General features: G+C 49.0%; 1 protein-coding gene across 5 annotated transcripts in view; it reads right to left on the bottom strand.

Moving 5' to 3' along the window:
• Positions 1 to 27531, bottom strand: part of C5H4orf50 (chromosome 5 C4orf50 homolog) — a 118631-nt gene that overhangs the window by 33948 nt on the left and 57152 nt on the right. For 4 of the 5 annotated variants that reach the window (XM_065544755.2, XM_045392105.3, XM_045392106.3 and 1 more), the window contains one exon: positions 21524 to 22422. The exons of the other annotated variant lie outside the window; for it this stretch is intronic. In XM_065544755.2, the coding sequence (XP_065400827.1) occupies positions 22177 to 22422 (246 nt within the window). In that variant the 3' untranslated portion in view covers positions 21524 to 22176. Of the gene's footprint in view, positions 1 to 21523; positions 22423 to 27531 lie in introns of those variants that run through there. 5 annotated transcript variants of the gene reach the window in all.

Raw genomic sequence — 27531 nt, 5'->3', positions numbered from 1 at the left:
GAGAGAGAGAGAAAGAAAGAGAGAAAGAAAGAAAGAAAAGAAAGAAAGAAAGAAAGAAAGAGAAAGAAAGAAGGAAGGAAGGAAGGAAGGAAGGAAGGAAGGAAGGAAGGAAGGAAGGAAGGAAGGAAAGAGAGAGAACACCACAGTCACCACTTGGCACATCAGCCACTGTCCACAACCAGGCAACATCCTCTCTCCCTGTCCCCTCTACACTCGTTTCCCATCTCTTTCAATCCTTTCTCCACAGGGATCCAAAATGGTCTTCCTAAACCACAAGAAGTCCTTCTCTGTTTGAAACTCCCCCTTGACTTTGAGGGCACCATGGGGTCAAATATCAACAGCAGCCAGGTGAGGGCCCAGTGTGCTCACTGATGGCTTCTCTGGCAGAGTAACACTGATCCTTTTCTTCTGGGCATCTAGACTATGGAAAACTCTGCTCTGCTGTTCAGAGGCTTTCTCACTCCATTTCCTACTCCCCACTCTGCACAACTTTGGAATGTGACAAACGTCTGGAGGAGAAACCCACCCTGGCCTTTGAAGCCACTCAAGTCTCTAATTTGTCTCTCCAACCCCATCAGTGGTCATTGCACTGAACCAGGCCTGGATGCTCAGCCCTGTTCCCGGTCCCCAGACTGTAGAAAACCCCAGCAGGAGAGCAGCACCGACTCTCAGAAGATCTCCCCTCTCCAGGATTTGGCTCCTTTAGTTCTCACTGCTTCAGCAGTGATAAGAGACCACCAACCATGAAATGGTTCTGGCCAGTCTACAGACAATATGCAAAAAGGGTTTTGGCATCCTCTGCCCCACCTTTTGATGTCAGACGGCTGAAAACACCCTCCGATCATGCTAATGCTGCCATTTTTGAACGTGGGTCCCATGGAAATGCATGAAGCTCAATTGCACACGTGTATGTTTATCCTTTCATAAATATTCATGACTCCTCCCATAACTAATTAAATATGTATATCTGGCCACCCAACTCAGCATAAATTTCTGTTCTCTTTGTCCCTCGCTGGAAGTGTCTGTTTCTGGCTTCTGGCTGGAGATTATGCTCCCTAGCCTGCCAGAATGGCCACCCTGCAGGCTGCAATCCTTTATAGGAAATAAAGCTCTCCTTTCCAAATGTATGAACCTCATCATTCAGTTGACATACTTGATAGAAATCTTACTTCTTATCTGTAATTCATTTTACAATTATGGTTTTCCTAGAATTCTGCAATTCTCACTGACAGAAAGAACCCAGGTGTCCTTCCCCCAGGTCCTGATCTGCAGCCTGAATCCCACCATCTCAGATGCCTCAATGGCTTGGCAGACTTGGCCTGAATATAGTATTCCTGGTGACGGTGAAGTCTTCGCCTCACCATTTTGCTATGTGGATACATCTGTGGAAGCTGAAGTGCCTGGTAAGTAATCAGGGCCTCAAAAATGTCATTTCCTGCCAGTGAAGGACTGTTTGCAAAGCTGATTGCAAGAATCCCTCCCACCTCTGTGTGTACATTCATTTGTAATGTGACTCCCCTGCCCCTCCCAGCTAGAGGTGGAGTCTGGTTCTCCATATCTTGGACTGGCCTTGCCACATGCTTAGACCAACAGAAAGATGCAGAAGTGACATTGTGGGAGATTTGAGCCTGGGCCTCAGGAGACCTTGAAGCTCCTGCTCTCTCTTTTGGAACCATGCCTTTAGACCACCATATGCACAAACCTGAGCTAGTTTCTGGAGGCTGAGAGGATACAGGGAGCAGAGATTAGCATTCTAGCTAAAAAACCAGTCAACTGATGGCTAGCACCAATGGCCAGACACAAAGCCCTCCTAGACTACTCAGCCCCAGTAGAACTATCTGATGAATGACCTAAGTGAGACCAGCAGAAAACCACCCTGCAGAGCCAATCTACGTCTAATGTGTATACATGAATATATAAAATGGTTGTAGCTTTAAGCCAGTAAGCTTTAAGGTGGTTTATTACCCAACCATATCTAATTTATCTTTTTTCTTCTAATTAATAAAATGTTATGATAATGATGATGATGATTTACATTAATTGGGTGCTTTCTTTGTGCCAGACTCTATGCTGAGTGTTTTATAAGTTTAAAGCTCTTGTCATTCTGACAACAACACTGCGAGTTAAGTACTATCGCTGTCTCTATTTGCTCACCCCAAGAGATAAGGCAACTTGGCTACAGTTATAGAGCTTGCCAGTGGCAGAGCTGAGACTGGGACTCTGGCATGCTGGTTCTGGTTCCTGCACCCGTTGCTACTCCTTACATTGCTTATTTCTTATTCTACCATCTCCTCCCCCATCTTCTCACACCCTCATCTCGCATCCTCCTAACTACTCCCTGGAACCTGTGCAGGCTGGTAGGGAGGGAGAAACTAACTTTTATTTGTTAAATATTCATTTGTCCAATAACATTTCCTCATGCCTGCCCAATACTCTTCTAGAAACTAAGGGCACCAATTTCTACAACACAGAAGACAGGGCTTCTGCTCTTAAAAGTCTAAACTCATGCCCAGCACACGCTAAATAGTCCAAACACATTCTCTCCTATTGTCCTTACCGCAACCTTGTCCCCATTGTATGGAGGAGGCTGAGGGGAATAAACTCACTCAAGGTCACACAGGGATTAGAACTAAGGTTGGCCTGGCCCCAGGCCAAGGCTTTTCCAATTTACAATGGGACTCCTCCTCCTCTCACTTTCACTAGGTGCTCCTTGGGGCAGTAGGTTCCAAGTCTTCTCTAAATGAAATACCCCATCTCTTTTCTTTGTCTTTCTTGGGTTTTGGTTTCAGTCCCAAAAGCATCTCCAGTTATCAATGTTTATTTTTTAAAAGTGGCTTTCAGCTCAACTGTGCATGCATTTATGGAACGCCAGGCATCTACCAGACACTGGAGACAGGATTGCTCCTGGAGGAATCTCAGTCCCAGCTGTCTAAGGAAGCTTTAGGGAGAGGTGGCAGCTGATTTGAAATAACCAGAGGTGTGGGCTGGGTTACAAATGGACTGAAAAGGCCTCCTTTCCTGCATACACAACCCTAGGTAGTAGCAACAATCAATGTCAGACAAATCAATAGCAGCATCCACAGTGCCAATCTGGTTTGTTTAGAGCTAAGATCGGGAGCAGGGTGGTCTGGGCACTGTCCAAAGGCTTGGGGGTCATACAGGACCTGAAGGGGTTTGATTCTGGCTTGCCGGTATGAGTTGGCAAGTGACCTGTCTGCCCCAAGTTTCAGTTTCAACATCTGTGAAATGGGAGGCAATATCAGTTTCTTGGCATCATTTAGAAGTGCAATGTGACAACATGTGTGAAAAGACCCTGGAAAATGCCCAGCACGAAGTAAGTAGTGGGGATGAGCGAGGAAGGCTTAAATAATTTTACTGAAATAATAATAACATCAAACATTTAGTGAAAACTTGCTCTATGCCAGGTCCTGCTCTAAGCACTTTACATATTTAGTTTGTTTACTCCTACAAGAGTATGAAAAAGGTGCTGCTCTTATCCTCATTTTATTTAGGAAGAAATGGAGGCACAACGGGATTAAGCACTTGCCCACAGCTTGAGAGACTATTCCAGAATCCATTATCTTAACCAACATGCTATCCTGCCCCTACAACATAGCATGTCGATACTGCATGTTGAATGAGAAATGCTTTAAATATCATCGCATACAGTACGATCTCGTGTTTTAAAAAGCCTGGATGCCTAAGGATAAATGTCAAAATGTTGAAAATGAACATCTCTTGTTGGTAGAATTCCATGTGTTTTTGTCACTTTATTTTTTTTTTATTTTCCAAATTCACTCAAATACATATATATTAATTTTTATAAGCAGAAAAATGTTATTTAAAATATGTTTCTTTCTCTCTGCCGTGCCAGGCTTGGTTAGGCACTAGGCACATACGAAAGGATATTTGATTATCCTAGTGTTCCAGGCAGGATCTTGGAAAACTTCTAGCCTGAGCCAGAATCGATGCTCAATGAACATTTGGCCTCGTTCCTCACAGAAGCGGCAGCTGTTTCTGTGATGCTGTGTGTCTGTTAGGCACCCGCAGTAGGCTTCTTCTTTTTTTTTTTTTTTTTTTTGAGACGGAGTCTCGCTCTGTAGCCCGGGCTGGAGTGCAGTGGCCGGATCTCAGCTCACTGCAAGCTCCGCCTCCCAGGTTTACGCCATTCTCCTGCCTCAGCCTCCCGAGTAGCTGGGACTACAGGCGCCCGCCACCTCGCCCGGCTAGTTTTTTGTATTTTTTAGTAGAGACGGGGTTTCACGGTGTTCGCCAGGATGGTCTCGATCTCCTGACCTCGTGATCCGCCCGTCTCGGCCTCCCAAAGTGCTGGGATTACAGGCTTGAGCCACCGCGCCCGGCCGGCTTCTTCTTAAAGTGATCACATCTTTTCTAAAATTGCTCTGAACACAACAGAACCGAACAGTATCTTAATGGTTTTGTTTCTTTGCATTCACTTTGAAGTTAAGCCCCTGAGTTTTTCTAGGGGTTCACATTTGGAATAGCCACATTTGATTTTTGGATTTTACTGGCTGTGCACCTTTGCACTCATGTCCAAGCACCAGGGGTGAAATCTGGGACAGCCCGAAGGTCCGATTTCCAGGGAGCTGGGGGATCAGAGGAAAACCAGCCTCTCCCCTTCACCCCAACTGTGTGATCTTGGGAAGATTCCCAGACCTCACTGTGCCTCAGTTTTCTGATCTGCAAAATGGGCATCCTCTTCCTTGATCCTCTCTCCTCACAGCTGTGAGACTCAAACAAGAGCACACATCAGGAGATGCTTTACAAACTGCGAATTCCCATGTAAGAGGCGGGAAGTACTTTTGAGTGTCTCAGCTATGAAGCCTCTGACACGTCAAAAAACGTTGGAGTCAGAAGAAGGACAGGAAATTGAGAACCTGACAATAATCCCTTATCAGCTCCAGAAATCACATTCAATTAGCAAGCACTGCCCTACGTAAGATTAGACTCATCATACTTCATCTTATTTCGTTAAACGACAAGTTCCTTTTGAGAGTGAAGATAAAGCCCGTACAGCTGTCTAGACATGAAGATGGATGCTGACAAGGGCAAGGCCAGACAGTGGGGAGCCAAAGGGTCCCCTCAAGCAGTCCTTGCTTACCTGTCATGTTACAGCTGGACAGTCCCACAATGGGCTCTTTGGGAGGCCTCTGGCAGCCCCCGTCTGAACCCTGTCTCTTGTGCCACATGTCTCTGACATACAGAGACAAATAGACACATAAAACCCTGGCGAGGAAGTCACAATACTTGTGCTCCGGGGATCAAGTGTCCCTGCCTCCTGGTTCCTCCCTCCCCAGAGAGAGTCACAGTGGACAGTCTCTAAGTGCCCTTCTTCTCCCAAAGGCTGGGCTCTCAGCTTCTCCTAGGCCTTCCCTGGGGAATTCCTCCCTCAGCCCCCCATGGAGGCTGGAGGCCCCTTCTTGCCCCTCAGTCCTCTGCAGAGGAATGTCTTGTTTATATGGCTCATGATTCTCTCTCTCGTATTCTCTCAACTTCATCCTGTTCTCCCTGGAACCTTGGAGACGCTAGGTGAACCTTTGTGGAATGAAATGATCGATGGAACAAATAGAAGGAGTGAGTGAGGGGGCAGCCCCCAGATAGAAAGCATGGCCCAGAGTCACATGGCCCACCATTCGCTATAGCTGGTGAGCACAAGCCCCACCCTGGCTCATACCTCGGAGAATCTTCTGGAAGCCCCAGTGGAGGAAATGCCATCCCCCACACCTGGCCTGTGCTGGAATGGAGGATAAAGATTCAGCTTGGTACCCACAGGAAGCAGATGCACCCACGTCCTTGAGGAGCAGGCAGCCTGCTGGGAGACAGGCAGGTGACAAGGAAACAGAAGAGGGCAGCTGGGACAGGGCTCAGCGGCGCCGTGGGAAACGGAAGCCAGGAGTTCAGAGGCCTGGGGTGGAGGGATCTGGGAAGACCTCCCCAGGAAAGGGAGATCAGAGCAGAGGGGACCAACACTTCCAAGCAGCAAAGATGGATAAGCCAGCCAGCTGCCTGATTGACTTCGTCCTTACCAAAGGCTATTTCACAGGGAAGGAAATGGAGGCACAGGACCACAGAGACACCTGCCCCAGGTCTTGTAACTGGTAAGTGGCATGACTGGAATTCACACCAAGGCTCCACACCTGTCCTCAGATTTCCAAACTGATTTGTCACAGGCCAGTGCCTTTAGCACTGGAGTGTGCATGGGGAGATGCCCTGGGCTGAGGGTTTTGCGGCCCTTCCTGGGAGGAGGAAGCTCCAGGCCCTCCCAGTCCCCCAGTTCCCACTGCATGAAGCAAGCCGAAGCAGAGGGCGAGGGTTTCCCTTGGTAAGCAGCATTTGGATTTGAATGCCTGCCGCCGGCATGACATCTTAATCAATCTTCCTACAGGGCTATTCATGATTCGGCTAGGTATCCACATTCCCGGGGGACCCCACAGCTGTTAAAACCCAGGCCCTGGCTGAGGCCACATCTCAGGGGACTCGCTTCGTTTTCTTCCGTGTCTTCTCCCACATTTAAGTAGCCTGGCCAGAGTGCCAGTGCCCAGGAGAGGGGAAATCTCCCATTTCATTGACAAACATGGTTCCTGAATGTGAGTCTGGCACCTGCAGATTGGAGACCTACATGGAATCGAACGAGCAAAATGAGTCGTGGGACCCTGTGGAGTCGAGGCGGCAAGATTTCTTCCAAGGCCTTCACCTTGGAGAGGAGGAAACAGAGGCCCCGAAGGGTGAGGCCTGCCCAAGGAGGTGCAGATCAGACTTGCCCCGGCCCCTGCCTCCTTAACATCAACCTCCTTGTCGCCATCTCAGTTGCTTCTATTAATCATTTGAAGGAAACCTGCATTTTTCTTGACCAGCTGGCAGGCTGGGCCCTGGGCTGGGCTGGACCCTGGGCTGGCACATGTGCCGTCTGTGTTTTTTCACACTCGGCTGTCCTGCTGGCTGTTGTTCTGCCCTCTTGGTCCCAGTTTCATCCATTCTCTGGCCCCAGGCGGCTGATCCCAAGGATGATGGCCCTGGCTTCCTTGGCCTCTGGCTTCCAGCTGGGCTCAGCCAATGGGAGGCACAAGGAGGAGGCTGGAGAAAGGGAGGACAGAAAGTTCTAGAACTTACTCTCCACTCCATCAGGAGTAGGTCCGGCAGAGGCCAGGCTCCTCTATGGCAGCCCCCAGTTCTAGCTCTCCCAGCCTCCAGGAGCGGCCCCGCCCTCTCCTTGCCCCTGACCCTTGGGTGGTCACTGCTTCCCATGCTTGCCACCCTGTTCACCCCTTGTCCTGTCCCTGAGCAGGACACACCCTCTGCTTCCCAGGAATGCACAGTCAGCTGCAGAAGGAGCTCCCAGGGTGGGAGGACAGCAGCCAGGCCAGGGCTTGAGGGGACCTGGAAAGGACAGGTGGGAGGGTTTAGTGCTTTCTTCACAAACCCCAAACCCCTAGACCTTCAATGCGTCCCCTGTGCTGAATGATAAAAGACGTGTATAGAAAGTAAAATTTCCTCTTCAAAGTTTCCCTTCTTGTTAAATAATAAACATAAGTGTTAGAAATAATAGTTTCTTTTAAAGACTAACTTTATGCTAGACATGCTCACAGGCACATAATACATTCTATGTTCTTGTACTTTAATGAAAATATCCACGCTGGACGTACTCACAGGCATGTCCCAGCTCACAGCCTCTGCCCTTCCTTATTTGGGAATGTTATTACTTTTCTAAGTCCTTTCATAAGCAACTTCCTCTTTTCCTTTGTCTTTCTATTGCCTTTACCTATTTAGAAAAGTTTTGAACTGTTAGCCAATCAGGTTTCAGTTTAAATTGTGTGGTCTGGCTCCAGCCAATGGAGACAGGACACAGTAGCAGGGACAAACTGCGTAAGGAATAAAAATTGCTTCCCTCCTTTGCGCGGATGTGCTCTCGCCATTATTCCAGCTGCGATGAGCACCCTTTCTGCAGAAAGTAAACATTGCCTTGCTGAGATAATTACATTTATGTTCAAGTGCTATTTCTTTGTGGCACCCGGGAATAAGCATTTACATATAACAACGTGGGAGGTGATAACACACATGGTGCTCTTGGCCAGTGCCTTTGGAGAGACCATCATCTAAATAAAGATGACAGCCATGAAAGGTCACAGGCTTGGTCTCCACCCCATCAGAGTTCCCACCAACTCATTCCTGGAACCTATTTAAGATGAAAGGTGGAATATTCTGAACAGTAATGTCTTGTTTTATTCTTCTTTTATTATTTGAACAAATAGACTCCCTCAGTCACCTCTTTCCCGCTGAGACCCCATTCATGAGATGAGGAAACTGAGCTGCGTGACCTCCAAGAATGACCTCCCTTCCTACTGACTCCACTTTTAGCAGTTGGAGAGTTTTCATATCAAGCCCCCAGTAGGGTTGCAGATGTGTTGAGAACTCAACACCCATGGGCCTGGAAGAGGCAAATGCTCTTAGATGAGGTGGCTGATGAGAAAGGAAGTTCAGCATAGGAGGAAAAGACCACAGTAATTGTGATGCTTGGGGCACCTTGGGGAAAAAGAATGCAGCCTCCAGAAACACCCGTGGCAACCAGGCGACCTGTCCATGCACAGGATGCAAGCTCAAGCAACAGATGGGAAAACAGTCCCCGAGAGGCTAGGGAGCCCCTTCAAATCATCAACTGGTGAGAGGCAGAGGCAGCTCCCGCACTGCAGCCCTGAAGGCCTCCCACACTCACAACCCTTCCTTTTGCTGCCTCTGAGGTCCTTTTCATCCCCACTGGAGCCCCGGATGTGGCCTCACCCAGGCTGTAGCCTAACACTCCTCCAAGACCTAGAGATGGAAGGAAACCCCAGGATACAAGCTGGATCGTCCCCCTGGGAGCCCCCGACAAAATTGGGACTGCTTTATCTGCTTTCAGTTTCAAAAAACTAAACTTAGAAAATCTAAAAGTGGGAGCTGTCAGCCCAGCCCCCAGGGTCTCTGCCAGCCAGCTGAGCCTCTGCAGGAGATCAGATGCATCCAGACGCAGGCACCTCTTCCAGGCACCCCTCACTTCCCGGAGGGTCTGTCCCCTATGTGCACCCACAGGATCGTGTCAGTACCTCTACCTCCATGGTCAATTTGGGACGAATCCACATATGTACCTGTTTTTCTCTCCCACAGGTCTGTGACCACCCATGGGGTTGGGGACACTTCTCTCTGTGACCCCAGCAAGAAGCACAAAGCAGGCAGTTAGTAAATGCTGGGAACTGACAGAGCGAGGCTCACACAGCATGTAAGCTTTGCAGGTGTGAAAATTCAATTAACTGAGGAACTGAAGAGGGAGCAACGGGAAGTGCTGCTAGAAGGAGTCTTTCAGCGGATAAGTGATGAAAGAATGATATTATAGGACACCTCAAATTCATAACTAATGAGTTCATGATCTAGGTATTGGGCAATAGGGATGCTAACATCACAGAAAGAGAGATAGCCAGGGCCGGGCGTGGTGGCTCATGCCTGTAATCCCCACACTTTGGGAGGTCAAGGTGGATGTGTCACTTGAGGTCAGGAGATCAAAACCAGCCTGACCAACATGGTGAAACCCCGCTTCCACTGAAAATGCAAAAGACCAGGCGCGGTGGCTCACGCCTGTAATCCCAGCGCTTTGGGAGGCTGAGGCAGGCGGATCACGAGGTCAGGAGATCGAGACAATCCTGGCCAACATGGTGAAATCCCGTCTCTACTAAAACACAAAAAATTAGCTGGGTGTGGTGCCATGCACCTGTAATCCCAGCTACCTGGGAGGCTGAGGCAGGGGAATAGCTTGAACCAGGAGGCAGAGGTTGCAGTGAGCTGAGATTGTGCCACTGCACTCCAGCCTGGCGACAAAGCGAGACACCATCTCAGAAAAAAGAAAAAAAAATTGCCAGGCGTGGTGGTGGGCACCTGTAATCCCAGATACTCAGGAGGCTAGGCAGGAGAATCACTTGAACCCAGGAGGCAGAGGTTGCAGTGAGCTGAGATTGCACCATTGCACTCCAGCCTGGGCAACAGAGTGAGACTCCATTCTTCCCCCACCAAAAGAAAAAAAAAAGAAAAAGAAAGAGAGAAAGAGAGACGGCCAGACATGTGCCCCTGATGGAAGAACTTAACACCACCTTTAAAGCAGTCTTGAAAATAACACCATTCCATCTTGAATTAATTTTCGTATAAGGAGTAAGGAAAGGATCCAGTTTCAGCTTTCTACTTATGGCTAGCCAATTTTCCCAGCACCATTTATTAAATAGGGAATCCTTTCCCCATTTCTTGTTTCTCTCAGGTTTGTCAAAGATCAGATGGCTGTAGATATGTGGTATTATTTCTGAGGACTCTGTTCTGTTCCATTGGTCTATATCTCTGTTTTGGTACCAGTACCATGCTGTTTTGGTTACTGTAGCCTTGTAGTATAGTTTGAAGTCAGGTAGCATGATGCCTCCAGCTTTGTTCTTTTGACTTAGGATTGTCTTGGAGATGCGGGCTCTTTTTTGGTTCCATATGAACTTTAAAGCAGTTTTTTCCAATTCTGTGAAGAAACTCATTGGTAGCTTGATGGGGATGGCATTGAATCTATAAATTACCTTGGGCAGTATGGCCATTTTCATGATATTGATTCTTCCTATCCATGAGCATGGTATGTTCTTCCATTTGTTTGTGTCCTCTTTTATTTCACTGAGCAGTGGTTTGTAGTTCTCCTTGAAGAGGTCCTTTACATCCCTTGTAAGTTGGATTCCTAGGTATTTTATTCTCTTTGAAGCAATTGTGAATGGAAGTTCATTCCTGATTTGGCTCTCTGTTTGTCTGTTACTGGTGTATACGAATGCTTGTGATTTCTGCACATTAATTTTGTATCCTGAGACTTTGCCATTATGGAAAACAGTATGGCGATTCCTCAAGGATCTAGAACTAGATGTACCATATGACCCAGCCATCCCATTACTGGGTATATACCCAAAGGATTATAAATTATTGCTGCTATAAAGACACATGCACACGTATGTTTATTGCAGCACTATTCACAATAGCAAAGACTTGGAATCAACCCAAATGTCCATCAGTGACAGATTGGATTAAGAAAATGTGGCACATATACACCATGGAATACTATGTAGCCATAAAAAAGGATGAGTTTGTGTCCTTTGTAGGGACATGGATGCAGCTGGAAACCATCATTCTTAGCAAACTATCACAAGAACAGAAAACCAAACACCGCATGTTCTCACTCATAGGTGGGAACTGAACAATGAGATCACTTGGACTCGGGAAGGGGAACATCACACACCGGGGCCTATCATGGGGAGGGGGGAGGGGGGAGGGATTGCACTGGGAGTTATACCTGATGTAAATGACGAGTTGATGGGTGCAGCACACCAACATGGCACAAGTATACATATGTAACAAACCTGCACGTTATGCACATGTACCCTACAACTTAAAGTATAATAATAATAAATAAATAAATAAGAAAAAAAAGAAAATAACACCATTGACTCTGGATAAAATCAAAGCTCTAGAGCCAATGGCCAATTTAAGGACAGATGGCGGAGGGGAGAGCACAGCAAAAGCCACTGCAGAGACACAACAGCAAGACCCCCGCCGTGTGCACATGAAAAACTTAGCACAGTGACCTGATTTCCTCAACAGCATGTTGCAAGAAAATAAAAAGAGAAGGAGGCAGAAGCTATAGATGAAAAGACTTTAAAGACATACCACCAGTGTTCACAGATGCATGAAGGAACAAACAAGATATGCTTCTTCCAAACAAGGGAAGATTATTCACCCTCAAAAGAAGGAAATTCTGGCCCACGCTCCAACATGGATGAACCTCAAAGACACTATCCTAAGTGAAACAAGCCAGTTGCTCACAAAAGGACAAATATTGTGTGATTCCATTCAGATCAGGTCCCTAGAGTAGCCGGACTCATAGAGACAGAAAGTAGATTGGGGGTCGTCAGGAGCTAGCAGAGATAAGAATGAGGAGTTAGTGTTTAATGGGAACAGGGTTTCAGTTTGGGAAGATGAGAAGGGTTCTGTGGTGGATGGTGGTGATGGTCGAATAACAATGTAAATAAATGTATTTAAAGGTTAAAATGGGATGTAAATAAATGTACTTGAAGGTTAAAATGGGCTGGGCCAGTGGCTCACGCCTGTAATCCCAGCTCTTTGGGAGGCCAAGGTGGGTGGATCATCTGAGGTCAGGAGTTTGAGACTAGCCTGGTCAACATGGTGAAACTCCCTCTCTACTAAAAATACAAAACAACTAGCCAGGCGTGGTGGTGGGCACCTGTAATCCCAGCTACTCCAGAGGCTGAGGCAGGAGAATCATTTGAACTTGGGAGGCAGAGGTTGCAGTGAACCAAGATCACACCATTGCACTCCAGCCTGGGCAATAAGAGTGAAACTCCATCTCAAAAAAAAAAAAAAAGGTTCAAATGTAAATTTTATAGGTTGGTGCAAAAGTTGGCACAAAAAATTGTATAGGTTGGTGCTACTTTTAAATAAAAAAAACCACAATTATTTTTGCACCAACCTATTCGTTCTGTATATTTTGCCACAGAAAAAGACAATCGCAGTGTGAAGACCTTATTTACATTCTGATTCAAACAAACTGCAAATACTTTTTTAAACTATAAATCTGACAGGCCACTTAGAAATTTGAACACTGATTAGATATTTGATGAAGTGAAGGAGTCGTCATTTGTTTGAGGCGTGGCAGTGGTATCATGACTATTTAAAATATGTATTAAATGATACGATATCTAGCTTCAAAATAATATGAGTGGAGAGAAGGGGGTGGTGTAGAGATGAAACGAGATTGTTCTTAAATTGGTCATTGTCGACGTTGCTGATGACTATGTGAGGTTCCTTTTATTATTCTGTGTACTTTTGTAAAGGTTTGAAATTTTTCAAAACCAAGTATTTTCAAAAATGGGGCTGAATCTGTTCTTTTACTCGCTGAGTTCTCCTGGGCAAGCTACTTCACCTCTCTCCTGCCTTCCTTCTTCAACCAGTTTTCTACTCAGAATGGCACTTCCTCCAGGACGCCTTGACTGACAACATCCAATAGAAAAGGTCACCCTCCTTGTTTCCTATCCACTGTCTCCACCGCCTGTTTTTCTCCCCTCACAACATCCATCAGGACTTGAAATTATACAATATATATGAACCTGTGTGTAGCCTTTCTCTTCTGAATCCTTCGTAGGATTCAGCTATGACTTGTTCATAGCTGAATCCCATTTCATAGCTAAATCCCATACACCAAGAAGCAGGACTGCACATAGGAGACGATCAGCAAGCATTGATCATGGGAATGAATGAATGAATGAATGGATGGATGAATGAATGAATGAATCACCCACAGCATTAAGGCAGTGACAAGAGTCCCTCCAGGTCAGCATAAGCATGAGTGAGACAAGGTGCTCAGCCCACAACGCAGAACACAGTAGAGGCTCATGGCCACAATGTCATCCCCAAAGCAGCACGTGCTTTCCTTGCCTGGTTTTCGTGGACCCACAGCTCCTGGCTGGATGGCTGGCTGTCTTCTGGACCAGAACTAGAGTCCCGTCAAGAGTTCCCTCATTCTATCTCACTCCTCCCAAACCTGCCAACTGAAATTTTCTCTATGCCATGAGCGTCCTCTTTACAAACTACAAAAGGTAGTTTTCTGTACAAGGTTGAGAGACTATCAGTCATTCACAACTTAGTGTGAAATAGCTAAACCAAGTGACTTTTCTCATAACAATAGAGTAAAGCCACCTGCATTGAGGGAATGATTGCGGGTGTGGGTGGCACATGATTGTGAAGCAGGAGAGACTCTGGAATGAGAAACTGAGGCTCAGAGAGGTTATGTCACCTTAGCTCCCAAAGCTAGTTAATGACAGATCTGGTGCTGGTATCCCAGCCTGCCTCATTCCAAGTTGTTGATTACCCTGCAAACCAACACTCGGAGAATAACCTTCATGAACTAAGAAATACAAATGTGAAGCTGAGAAAGGAAGTCACTTTATCTATGAGGCAAAATTTACAGCCCTAATAATAACGGCACAGATAAAATTCCATAATAAATGGTCCAAGACAGACGGTATGAAATAAATAATAGTCCTTCCAACAGAATAATTAAATTTCTTTCTTTTTTTTTTTTTTTTTTTGAGACGAAGTCTTGCTCTGTCGCCCAGGCTGGAGTGCAGTGGCCGGATCTCGGTTCACTGCAAGCTCCGCCTCCCGGGTTCACGCCATTCTCCTGCCTCAGCCTCCCGAGTAGCTGGGACTACAGGCACCCGCCACCTCGCCCGGCTAGTTTTTTTGTATTTTTTAGTAGAGACGGGGTTTCACCGTGTTAGCCAGGATGGTCTCGATCTCCTGACCTCGTGATCCGCCCGTCTCGGCCTCCCAAAGTGCTGGGATTACAGGCTTGAGCCACCGCACCCGGCCGAATAATTAAATTTCAAAGCTGAAGAGAGTCTAAAGTCTCCCTGCTCTACCGCCCTCCGCACTTCCTGTTTCTTCTCCATTCCTTCCTATAATGCGTTCGCTCTCTGTCCGACTTACCTTCTCGCTAATCCAGACCTCTTCCCCAACCCCAGCGAAACCCGGGCTCTCTCCTCCTTCAGCGGCAGGTAGCAATGTGGCAATGTGCAGGGGGAGCTGCGTTCCAATCCTTCTCCTCCCCTGCTCTTCCCTGAACCATTGCCTTCCTACCCCCTCTACTCCCAAAGCAAAAATAAAAAGGATGATAATATTTTCTCATCTAAGAGAACTTGCACTGAGACAGTGAGATACAATAAAATATGTGCTTAGAAGTGTCATTCAAATAAAACGAAGCAACTGGTTCATGGAGTCATTCAACAAGCATGTATCGAGCCCTGGGAGGAGGCAGGCACTGTTCTAGGCAACGGGGATGGAGCTGCCAACGAACCAGGGTCAGGAGTCCTAAGAGGCAGCTGGATCCTGGGTGGAGGCGACAAGACCTGCTGATGGAGGGGATCTGAAGATAGATGGATAGGTGATAGATAGATAGATAGATAGATAGATAGATAGATAGATAGATAGACAAGGAGGAAGAGAGAAAAGAAGTTAAGCCACTTTTCAGCTTTCTTTGCTCTACTGATTTTGCACAGAAAGCCAATGAGAAGTCAGCCGAATTGCACCCCAGAATCCTGGAAGGGCTGGCAGTGGGGGCAGCAGGTGCCTCCAGAGCGAGGGAGCAGGGCGAAGCGCGTGAGCACTGACTGACCCCTCCTCAGAAGCAGCGGGGCTGGTCTCTGGCTCTGGGTGGCACAGTCAAGGCACCACCGCTCCCCACCTGGCTGCGGGTGGAAAGGTGGAAGGTCCTTGGCTGGGGACCTCCATCCACTCCATCCACCCCTTCCCTCACCACTTCCCTGCCTTAAGGGAACTTGCGGGGAGATATTCCAAAGTTCCTAAAAGGCCAAGTGCTAAAGAAAGAAACTGGTTGGCTCCTTTGAGGACTCCATCGTTCTTTTTTGCACATCTCTGCTTAGATCCTCAGGGAGAAGCCAGAAGCAAAGCCAGGTTTCCAGGAGAGGAAGGAGCGCACTCAGAGAGGCCCTGGACATGCACAGTTACCGGCACCGGGCACTCCCGCCTCCAAGAACGACTCGTTTTGGCACCGGCTGTGTGCGTCCACCCCTGACTCCACTTGAATTCCCTATCGTAAGTTTTGGTTTTGCCTGGAAATATTTTATGCCATTGTGAAGATATTCAAGGAAGAGCCAAAGGGAGCCGAAAGCTGCTGGGAGCCTCCTCTGTGATGAGCACTGTTCTCAGGTGGCTGCTTCTGGTCTTGACCCCTGTCCTGCATCGGGTGTGCTAGGTCCGCTGTGAGAGGCAGGAGGCTGGATGCCGTCAGTTCCTCCTCCTCCTGCCATAGCAGAGGAGCGTGAGTCCCCACCCCACTGAAGTTCACATGACTTCCCGGGGCATGGGCCAGCCTGAATCCCAGTCCTCTGCCTGAAGCAAAGCCTCCCAGCTGAACCCAGCCGGGTCAGCTGCACCCTAGCCAAGCTGCAGACTGCAGAGTGAGAAAGAATGGCTGGGAGTCACTGAGTTTGGGCTGGTTTGTTACACGATAATATTGCAGCCACAGTTGACTTACACAGAGAGGTTAAATGACTCACCTAAAGACACACAGCTATGAAGCAGCAGCCCCGCGATCATCCCCACTGCCCTGGGTCCTTGTACTAACTGGCCTCAAGATGGGCATGGGTGGAGTCACAGTAACTTCCTAAAGAAGGACCCAGGATGCAGGTGCTGGGACTACTTGGGGATAAAAGGCAGGACTCAGTGACAGCAGTATCCTAATCCCGCCAGTGAGCAGAGAGCACTGTCCCACCATCCCACAGCAGGGCTGTTCGCAGGCCAGGTCCTGGGAGAGTGCCAGCCTCCTAAGTCTGGCGGGAGGGCGCCTGGGGGCAGGTCCAGCCCCCCTGGCACTGTACAAGCTGGAGGGCCCTGCTGGGAGGCCTCGGGGACTCCAAGACCTGCTCACACCAGGCTGCTGACTCAGCACCACTAGGTCTGAGTCAGCAAAAAACACTGTGCTGGGCCACACAGTGCCTTTGTGCAGAATTGCAAAAAGATGCCCGCTCCAGATGGACATAGGTGGCAGGGCTTGGCCAGGATGACTGAGGCAGCCTCTGCATGAACTTAAAAAAGGCGTTGTTTCCTCCAGTCAGGCACAGCCCAAGGAGAGAGTATGGCTGGATTTCAGCCCCTTCTGCCCTTGGAACAAGTGCCTTGCTTAGGACACAACCTGAACAACCAGACACAGTAGCTCTAGAAGAGCGGGGTCGATGCCTCTTTGGCTCCTGCTGCCTGACAGTGAGCCCCACCCAGCAGTCAAGCTAAGAGCCGGCTCTGTCTCCCTGGCTCCCAGGACAGCAGCAGCACACAGTAGGCCCAGAGCAGTCAGTGTGTGTGCCATGGATGGACTATCAGTGACAATGGGGAGTGGCTACTCTAGGCTCCCGTCTGCAGTGTCCCCTTGTGTGTGTCAGGCTGGGGGTGGGGTATTGATCTGGGGTCTGGTCCAGTGTCCAGCAAACACCAGGAACCCAGCCCCGGGGCTGGGCATGGGGAAGCAGCAGCAGCTGGGAGCCCAGCTCCCCCAACCCCTGCTCTCAGCCCCGCACCTGCTGCCCGATGCTAAATTACTCTCGGCCACTCAGACAGAGCCATGGCTTGAGGGCCCCAGGGAGCAATGGGCTGAGGTTCTGTAGCAGAGGAGGGAGTTGATATGTGTTGGGAGGGAAAGGAGAGGAGAAAAGATGCGCTGGGAGGATAGGGGAGGGGGATCAGCTCCAGGCAGCAAAGCTGACCTCCACTCTCACCTAGGCTTCCCTGGGCAGGCAGTGCATGGAGAGGAGAGGGCTCTGGAGCGTCACGTGCCAGCCTGTATTCGATTCGTTCATTTTAAAAAGGGTCAAATCAAGTAAAAGGTACTGGCCCAAGCAGCAGGGATGCAAATTCTTCTGGAAAAACAAACGTGGACATTTAGGGAACAGAAGATGCCCAGATCAGCCCACCTCCAGAAGGCCCAGACAAAACAACCCTCAAATCCAAGGGAAAGGCAGTTCCAGAAAAGACGGACCAGTGGAACGGACCAGAGATGCTGGCTGGGAGAGACCCAAGAGAAGCCTCAGCAGCCACACGCGTTGAACTCCTGTTACTTTCAGGATTAAAGCTGAGAAGGAAACCTCTGGACAGGCTCGTTACAACCCCTGCAGACCTCCGCTGACCTGCCCTGTGCACAGGCCCGAAGCAGCAGCCTTGCTTCCCTCTGACCCCTGCTGTCTTCCTCCTGAGCTCTTCAGCTGTGAGCGTGTCTCCCTCTGAGCGCCCCCCCCCACCTCTCCTTCCCACCCGCACCTTAAGTGATTTGTTTTCATTCTGTTTTTTAAAAATGACACACATGGAGATAAAGCAGTGGCGGCACTTCTGTAGCTCTAAGCATGTCACAGGGCCCCCCCTTGAGCGCTTCACAGATGCTAACTCACTCACACCTCGCCACCGCCCTTGGAGGCAGGCATCCCCATTTTACAGACGAGATCACCGAGGCGGGGAGAGGCGGGGCAAGGGGAAGAGCTGGGATGCAAAGCCAGGCGGAGGTGTGTGCTTGGCTTCTGGGTCACCTGCCTCCAGCGTTACAGGGGAAAGGACGAGGGGTGGTCACACACCTGGGCTGTGAATGCCACCGCCGGGCACTGGCCACCTGATACCTTTCAAGGCTCCACGAGATAAGATGATGTCACAGGGCTGTAATTTCCATTTTCCCAAGAGGAAGCCAGGCCTGAAGGGGCCTGGGCAGAGGGTCCACAGCCGCTGCGTGGTGGATGGGGATAGGAACGCAGGACCATATCAACCTTCCTGGCTCAGCCCAAAGGCCACTTCTCAGCCCCTCACATGCCTCCAAACTGCCCAGTGCTCTATCAGTCATCTCCGGCAGCCAGATCCCAGTCTCCCAGCTGAGATCACTCCTGCCTGTGAGCACCTGCAGATGGAAACGGAGCTGGCTCCTCGGTGGAGGCAGGAAGCAAACACCTGCTTGCTAACTCCCATCTCCCCTACTCAGAAGCACCCCCGTCAGCGCAGGGCCCTGTGATGCTAAATGGAATCCACACATCACAGGTGGGTGCTGGCAGGGTTGGGGGCCCCAGGCACCCCCAAGCTCTGCAAGTAGATTCAAAAACCGCTACAACTTCAAAGAGAGGTGAGGAGTCAAGTTTGGTCAAGGCCAGCAAAATGACAAATGTTAACCTCCTCTGACCCAGGATTCCCTCTTAGCAATTTACCCTCAGATACACAGTCATGCATATAACCGTGGGGATAGGTTGTGAGAAGTGTGTGGTTAAGTGATTTCCTCATTGTGGGAACATCAGAGAGGGTCACACAGTAGGATCACAAAAAAGGCAATGTCTTCCTTCTGGAACCTTCCACTCCAGGATTACAGAAAGCCATGTATCTCTACCACCATTTCCTACCCCAACCCCACCTGGGCTTTTGCTCATGATTTCTCCTAGCTTGGAGGCCTCCTCTCCCAGGCTGATCCCTACTCATCTCCAGGGCTCAACTCAGAGGGCACTTCCTCCAGGAAGCCCTCCCTGACTGCTCACTGGTCAGCTGCCCACTCCATGGCCCCTGGGCCTTGTGTTGTCCCTGTTCATGTCACTCAGTCAGAGCAGACTCTGGAGGACAGGAACCTGGAGTGAGACTCCTGTGATTAGACCCCAGGCCTTCACCTGTCCTGACAAATGCTCAGAGAAACATCTGCTGAGCAGAACTCCTTTGCGGCTCAAGCAGAAGGCCTCCCAGGAGCACAGGAAAATGAGCCAGGCAGCATGGAGGGACCTTACTCTAATGCTTCTGCTGCTTGGCCTCGGGCCACGCCAACCCTCTCCTCTGATTTGCTTAAAAGCCCAGCTGGGGCCCCTTTGTGCAGTGGGGGAAGGGTGCATTTACCTTGCAGGGTTTAGGACTCCGCCTCCAGGGAAGTCCACCATTGTTGTTTGCTGACAGTCCGTGTGACAAATTGTTTTCTGCTGCAGAGCCAGACTGGATGTCTGGCTGGTCTCCAGAGGCCTCAAGGTCACTCGTAGAGTCATTCCCTGCCGCGGGGCAGCCTGAGACCAGCTCCTGTGTGCCAAGTTCCTGCTTGAACCCGCTGGGTCGCCAGAGCAGGTCCTGCCCTGGAGCATCTGATGGGTGGCAAGGAGTCACTGTGTGCCCTTCCAAGAGCTGGGGTCTACAGACCAGGTAAGGGGAATGCAGGAGTCCGCCATCCTGCACTGTAAAAGTGTCCCAGGGAGCCGCGGCACAAAGCTTGAGCCAACCCAAAGTGCTAGACAGACCCAGATGGGAATTCACGGCCTGAGAGAGTAAGTGGCTTCTGCCTTGGAAACATGATTTATTAGGGGATCGTTGGGTTAAGCTGCAAAGGTCATCTTGGCTTGCTTTAATGGATTTCCTGGGTTGCCTTTCTGCCCAGGCCCAGCACGTGAGCGCAGCAGGGGGGAGCATGAAGTGACAAGACGCCGGACGTCTGAGCTCCTGGGAGTCCTGGAGACCAGATGTGGTGGCACCACGCTGCATCTCACTGGCTCAGCAAGGGCTCAGCTGGCTGTCCTCAACTGTACCCGGTTTCTGTCCTCTCTCCATCATGTTCCTGATGCTCAAAGCTAATGACGTTGTCCCAAAATACAGAGGGAGGTAGAAGGCGGATCACCAAACCAGTGCGGCAGGTCACTTCCAGCTTGGAAATTATAGGGAAGCCCTGGGGTGGTCGAACCGACAAAGGGATCACCGCAGTGGTTTTCAATCTGGGGATTCCTTGAGGGGTGGTAACGGGGCCACAGGGTCTCCAGGGGGGTCCCTGAAAACCTAGGTGGACAGCATCATCTTTACTTCTTCCCCAGCAGCATCTAGCCAGACACTCGCACAGCAGTCACTAAATGCATACTGAATAAATAAATAGACAGATCTGTGGGTAAATCAATCCGGGAATACATGGATGAATGTGCTAACCCATCAGAAAACCCCATAAATGAATTTAAAGGGTGGAACTCAATGTGCTGAGGCTGCCTTTCTTACGTCTCAATGGCTCCCCAATTTTCCTCAAAATAAAACCCACTAGTTTCTATAATTGTACAACATAAGTCACATGAGATGCTAACATCAAGGGAAGCCCGGGGAGGAGTCTGTGGGAACTTTGTGTAATTTTCATTTCCAAACAAAAAGCTAACCTACGTTAAAATAAATCTACGTACTTTTACACTTCCTGGGGAGCCCTCAGTTCCTCGTCCTCGTCCTTGTTTGTCCTTCCCGGAAGGGACAGCCACTTCCAGGAGGGGACAGAATTGGAGAGGTAGTGGCTTTGGGCTTTTCCTTAAGCCCCTCCTCGGCCCCTTCCCAAAGAGAGAGGTGGCATCTCTGGTGGGTGAGCCTGGGTCAGGGTCTGGTGTGTGTCGTCCAAGCCCCCTGGACTCTCTCTTTGGGGGGCTGCCCTCAGGATGGAAGTGCTCTTCTCCTGGGTCACCCACCTGATTTGGGGCATGAGTCTTTGTTCTCGGGGGAAGGAAGGGGTGCTGGATGGAAACGAGGCAGTGACTGCTTGTAGCTGGCTTGACAAGCACATGCTTTACCCACTTCCCCTCCAGGGGAACATCTGCAGTTCAGTTTTATGCCTCAGGGCCTTTGCACATACGTTCCCTCATATGGCAGCACCCTTCCCACCTCACCCACAGGACGCTGCTCAGCCATTCCTTTGTGGCTGACTTCCAATTCTCCCAAGCCAAGTAGAACTGACCCTAGCCTTCATCCTGTCGCTCAGGGCACAGGTGACACTTGTGTGCCTGCTGATTTACTCACAGGAGTATCTCTCCCATTGTCCTGTGAGGTCCTGGAGCTGGGATCAACATTGACTCATCTCTTCTCCTACATACCACATGGCCTGGCATCCAGTGGATATCGACAGACATTTTTGGAGTAAATGGACTGATTAGAAAGTTCTGGTTGGTTTTAATGTTTTTAAATGTAAAATATGTAATGATTTAAGTTAGGGATTTCACTTAGTAGACAAAAAAAAAATCCTTTAAAACATGGGAAGGACCCCAGGGGCAGAAAAATCACAAAACAATTCTTCATGGCTGATCATGTTCAGATCCGTCCTGGGCTCTTGGCCTCAGCATTGGCGAAACTCGGGCTGTAATTCTTTGCCGCAGGAGGCTGGCCTGGGTATTGTAGGATGTTTCATAGCATCCCTGGCCTCTACCCACCAGATGCCAGTAGCAGCGTCCCAGCTGTGACAACCCAAAATGTCTCCAGACATGGCCAGATTTTCCCTGGGGGCTAAAACAGCGCCCAGTTGAGAACCTCTGGGCCAATCATTCAATAGGCTTTGGTACAGTAAATATTTCCTCTGCTGCCTCGACATTGCTGAAGCCAAACTCCTCAGAATTTGCCAGGCACAGGCCAGCATTTCTCTCAGGCTCTGACATTGAACACAAAATCCCTAAGCCGAAGGCAAAACCACTTGCCACTAAATGAGGACTTTGATTGCTACCAATTTCTTAAAGCACTCTCTGAAGGTTCTGCTTCAAATATTTATGGAGTCTATGAAACGGCTCCGGAGAATGAGTGGCCCTATTACATTTATAACTCCAGCGGTGATTTATGGACCTGGGAATTGCTGCAAATGCTTTGTCTAAGCTCTTGGTGAAAAGCCAGGATCCTTGCCGGGCTCAGGAGCTCGGAGGGTGCTGGGACGTCATCGGCCTGGAGGGCAGGACAGGGCATTCCGCCTTTCTCTTGCAGACGTTGTGCGTGGAGTCCTTGTTCCACAGTGACCGCTGCCAGGCACGTTCCAGGATCAAGCGTGGACACCAAGGACAGAGGGAGCTGCAGGCAAGAGGACAGTGAAATGGTCTCTGCGTCCAAATGTTTGTAAAAGCCCCTCCGTTCACACGTTTAATCAAAGGAAGAGACGACAAGGATAGCTAACAGTTACGGGGCACTTTCTGTGCCTGGCACCAAATACTCTTCACACATTGGCTCACTTCCTTTGGTGACAGTTCAGTGAGACACACGCTGTCCTCACTGTGTTCTGGGTCAGAAAATGAGATTGGGGCAGCGTGAGACTCCCCCTCCACGTCATGCGGCAGGTGCTTGACAATACAGTCAAGAGTCCTGTAGAGTGGATGTCCTCTATAAATTTTCTGCTTCCCAGTGACGAGAGAAAGTGACCTTCCCTTGAAAGAGGAACTAATGTCTTGCTGGTTGCAAACCTCATGCCCAGCACATCTCAGGGCTTTCCCCAAATGTGCCATCTTACTTGCCTTCACTTAGTTCCCCCAACAAGCTATCATCAGGCCCACTTTATAGATGAAAACCCCCTTAACAGTTTGAGATTCTAAATGCCTTCACTAAATGCATTAGCTCTGAAGTGGCTGGCTCAGAGTTCAAAGCTAAGCCCATCTGATTTCAAATCTCCACTCTTTCTACGTCTCCTTTCCAGTCACTATTGTGCCTGTGATCCCTTCACGACCAGCATCTCACACCTCTCAGGCACCTTTTCTGCAAACGACAGGAAGGACCGCCTCACCAGGTAACATGTGAGTCCTGCTAATGCCTCTTCTCCTTCCTCTAAAGGGTGTGTCAGGTGTGTCTGTGCCTTGCCAGACAGATCTGCAGAATGGAGCCAACTTCTCCACCAGTCCCAGGAGGCAAGAGCAGCCGCAGGTTTGCAATGTGCAGGGCCTTCTGCCTTGCCGGTGGAAGACGGCTGAAGAAGAGGCTGCACAGCAGAGGCAGGGAATCGGCGATCACTATGTGGCAAGCCTGACCCTGTCCCTGCCCTCAAAGCACTTCCAATCCAGTGGGGGAGGCAGACACATAAACTCGATATTATGCTGCAGTGTTCAAGCCCAAAGAGAGACCCACGGTGCTGACGAAGCCTCCAGGACAGAAGTGACGATTGCACACTGAAGATCTGGGAAGGCCTCATGGAGGCAGTGTCTGAGCTCGGCTTTTGGGGAGGAGCAGGATTCTGTTATGTGTTTAAAACGCAAGGTCATTCTGGGCTACTAATGTGTGCATAGAGTCTGGACTCCATCTTATAATAATAATAATAATAATAATAATAATAATAATAATGATAGTCGGCCTGGCTCATGCCTGTAATCCCAGCACTTTGGGAGGCTGAGGTGGGTGGCTCACCTGAGGTCAGGAGTTCGAGACCACCCTGGTCAACATGGTAAAACCCTGTCTCTACTAAAAATACAAAAATTAGCTGGGTGTGGTGGTGCACGCCTGTAATCTCAGCTACTCAAAAGGCTGGGGCAGGAGAACCGCTCAAAGCTGGGAGGCAGAGGTTGCAGTGAGCCGAGATCGTGCCTCTGCCCTCCAGCCTGGGCAACAGAGGGAGAATTCATCTCAAAATAATAACAATAATAATAATAATGATAATTTAAGCAATATGAAACTACTGTTTTTGAGGGAAAGAGTAGTATAATATTGGCAATTTCCTAGGGTTCGATCTACAACAGTTTACTGAGTTCTTACGATATATCCTTCCAAGGGCTTTCCATATATTGATTCATTGCATCTTTACAAAATACCAAGGAGATAAGTGTTATTATTATTATCCCATCATACAGATGAAGCAACAGAAGCTCAGAGAGGTGAAGTGATGTGCCCAAGGCCACACAGCTAATAGGAGGCTGCTGCAAGATTTGAACTCAGGCCATATGGCTCTTAAGCCTGCATGAACCCCCACCACAGTAACAGCTGAACCCTGGGATGCAGTGTTGGATGTTCAGTGGGTGAGTGATAGGATGAGGCTGACATTACAGAGGGCTAAACATTTCCTCATTCACTAAAGATTTGTCAGCCTTTTCAGGACATGTTTGTATACTCTTAAGCTCTCTTCTCTTTTCGCTAAGCTCAACCATACAGTAATAGAATTGTGTGACATGTGACAAATTTAGTTACTGCCCTTCAAAACTCCATGCCTCATTTTCCTTGTAGATCACGAATCTCCTGGTGTCATTACTTAACAAGTTTGTTTTCAGCATGGGAAGCTCTTCCCCAAAACCAGCCCAGATATGTGGCTTGCGGTCTGTTTTTGCCCAAGGCAAGGAGCTGTGTTCCCAGATGCTCATGATGACTGGACAGAACCAAGACTGCAGCGAAAATGTAGTGCTGGGAACCAGGGGCAGGTGCCGTGCGTCTTCCAGAGAAAGAGCCTGATGGCCCCTGTCTCTGGCTAACTACTCACCCAACAATTGCTTCTGAAGGCCTCCCGCGGGCCAGGTACCATGCAAAGCATGGGGAAAAAGTTTAAATTGACATTCTGCCATCTTGCTGCAAAGAAACGGAAGTCCCCTATGGACTTGAAATGATTTCCAACAGAGGAAATCATTTCAAGTCCATAGCATTTCCAGTCCAGTGGGATTCTGTGTTTGTGGTGATGACTTTGACGAAAGCTGAAGAACACTTGACAAACTTGGAACCATAAGGGTATTGAGATGCGTTTTTGGTTTATCCGTTCATGCAACATGTTACTTCACCTACTTCCTCAGAAGCTTTGCTACAGGTTTCTGGCCAGTATCCCAAGAGCAGACACTGGAGAGTTTGTTCTCACACTGAGCTCCAGATTGGAACTTTGAGGGAGGGAGGAGGGGACTGTTCCTTTCCCCCTAACCCCGCCCCATCCGGGCCACGCACCATCTGGCCACATAACGATCAGAGGGTCAGAGGGAACCAGGCGCCCTGGGTTGGGAGCCCAGCCTAGCCCAGCCGCTTATGAGCTGGGTGAAATTTGCCCCCTCTGTGCCTCATCTTTTCTCACAGGTAAAGTGGAGCTGATGCTGATATCTGTTTGGTGAGCCCTTTGTGGGACTGGATGAGCCAATGCCGGCGCAGTAAGATTTGGGTGTGTTTTCTGTTTCGCTGCTGTTGCCATCACTGTTGTCATTATCCTCTTCTCATCTCCTCTCTACCTCCTCATACTTCATGCTCCAGCGATGTTGCTTGCCATGCCTCCAAATGCCTCATGGGCACTCACCCTCCCATCTCTTTGCAAGTGTTCCCTTCACCTAAGATGTTTTCTTCTTTTTCTTCTCTTTCTTTCTTTCTCTTTCTTTCTTTCTCTCTCCTTCCTTCCTTTCTTTCTCTTTCTTTCCTTCCTTCCTTCCTTTCTTTCTCCTTCCTTCCCTTCCCTCCCTCCCTCCCTCCCTCCCTCCCTCCCTTCCTTCCTTCCTTCCTTCCTTCCTTCCTTCCTTCCTTCCTTCCTTCCTTCCTTCCTCTCTCTCTCTCTCTTTCTCTCTTTCTTTCTTAGATGGAGTCTCGCTCTGTTGCCCAGGCTGGAGTGCAGTGACACAATCTTGGCTCACTACAACATTGGCCTCCAGGGTTCAAGCAATTCTCCTGCCTCAGCCTCCCGAGTAGCTGAGACTACAGGCATGCACCACCATGCCCAGCTCATTTTTGTATTTTTAGTAGAGATGGGGTTTCACCATGTTGGCCAGCTAGTCTCAAACTCCTGACCTCAAGTGATCCGCCCACCTCGGCCCCTTGAAGTGTTGGGATTATAGGCGTGAGCCACTGCGCCCAGGCTGCCTAGAATATCTTCTACCCACTGCCGATAAGGTAGATCAAAATTAAAAATCAGAGGTAATTAACCTTGGAATGATCAAAGCTTTGTTATTATTCCTAGATAAGAAGTCATTTAAAATGAAATTTACCAGTCAGAAAAAAAAAGTTTAAGGTCCATAACAATAGCTATCATTTTTTTTGATTCCAGGCACTATAATAAATACTTCATATGCATGATTTCACTGAATTGTCCCAACAAGCCTGCGAGGTGAATATTATTGTCTCTTTCATCTTTTAGATAAAATGAATTAATGTAATCATGGAGGCAGGAAAGAAGCCATAGGGATAAAAGAAGGGAGAAAAAATACAATCGGCTGAAATAAAATAAGAGCAGTTTTCCTTCTGAGTAACGGCTGCTTTCTTTTTTTTTTCTGTGAGCACCTCTGATGTGCCAGGCACACACTCAGCTCTGCCTGCCTGATTTCTCCTCCTAACAGTAACAGACAGGCAGCCGCATTTCACAGCTGAGAGTTACGTGCAGGCAGAGGAAGTACTTGCCCAACGTCACAGGGAACTAAAAAGGGGTAGGACTGGGACTTGAGCTCAGATCTGCCAGACCCCAAAGCTCATAAGTAAAATAAGTGTTCTCTGGGAAGACAGAGGGGAGTGCTGCTCTGGCAATGACTGATTAGGATCTTCAGGACCAAACCTGCAGTAAGCGCAACTAGAAAAGCTCGGGGAACTGTAGCAAAACATTTGTCTGGAGCCATCTGAGAGCTACCAAGGATATGAGGACTTGTGGGACCAAACTTGAAAACAGAAGAGAAGCCAAGAAAAGCGAGCAGGACACTTGAGGACGTATTTCCCCTCGAGGTGAAGGCAGGGTCTGTGCAGGAAAGAGCCAACTGAGAAGGTGAAAAGCTAAGGAGAGCTCTGAGCGGCCTCTTGGGTCCGACAGGGGAAAGGGCTCTGAAATACTTGACAGGCTTTTATGCCCTAGGAGTGAGCGTGAACCAGAAACGCAGCAGACCTCCTGAGCACTGGAACTCCTCGTCGACTCAGCCCTGATGTGAGGAAGATGATCTGCCCTGACCAGAACAAAGGAAGTCCTCTGTGGATGGAGAGACTGTCAGGCCTCAAATTGTATCGTCAATGTTTCATACATGATGTCCAGCATCCACTAAAAGTCACCAGACAGCTGGGAGTGGTGGCTCACGTCTGTAATCCCAGCACTTTGGGAGGCCAAGGTGGGCAGATCAGGAGGTCAGGAGTTCAAGACCAGCCTGGCCAACAGAGTGAAACTCCGTCTCTACTAAAAATACAAAAATTAGCTGGGCGTGGTGTTGGGCACCCGTAATCCCAGATACTTGGGAGGCTGAGGCAGGAGAATTGCTTGAAACCAGGAGGCAGAGG

Source organism: Macaca fascicularis, chromosome 5 (assembly GCF_037993035.2).
Source record: "Macaca fascicularis isolate 582-1 chromosome 5, T2T-MFA8v1.1".
NCBI classification, from domain to species: Eukaryota; Metazoa; Chordata; class Mammalia; order Primates; family Cercopithecidae; genus Macaca; species Macaca fascicularis.
The sequence above is the reverse complement of the archived record's forward strand: the minus strand, read 5'-3'. Positions and strand labels throughout refer to the sequence as shown.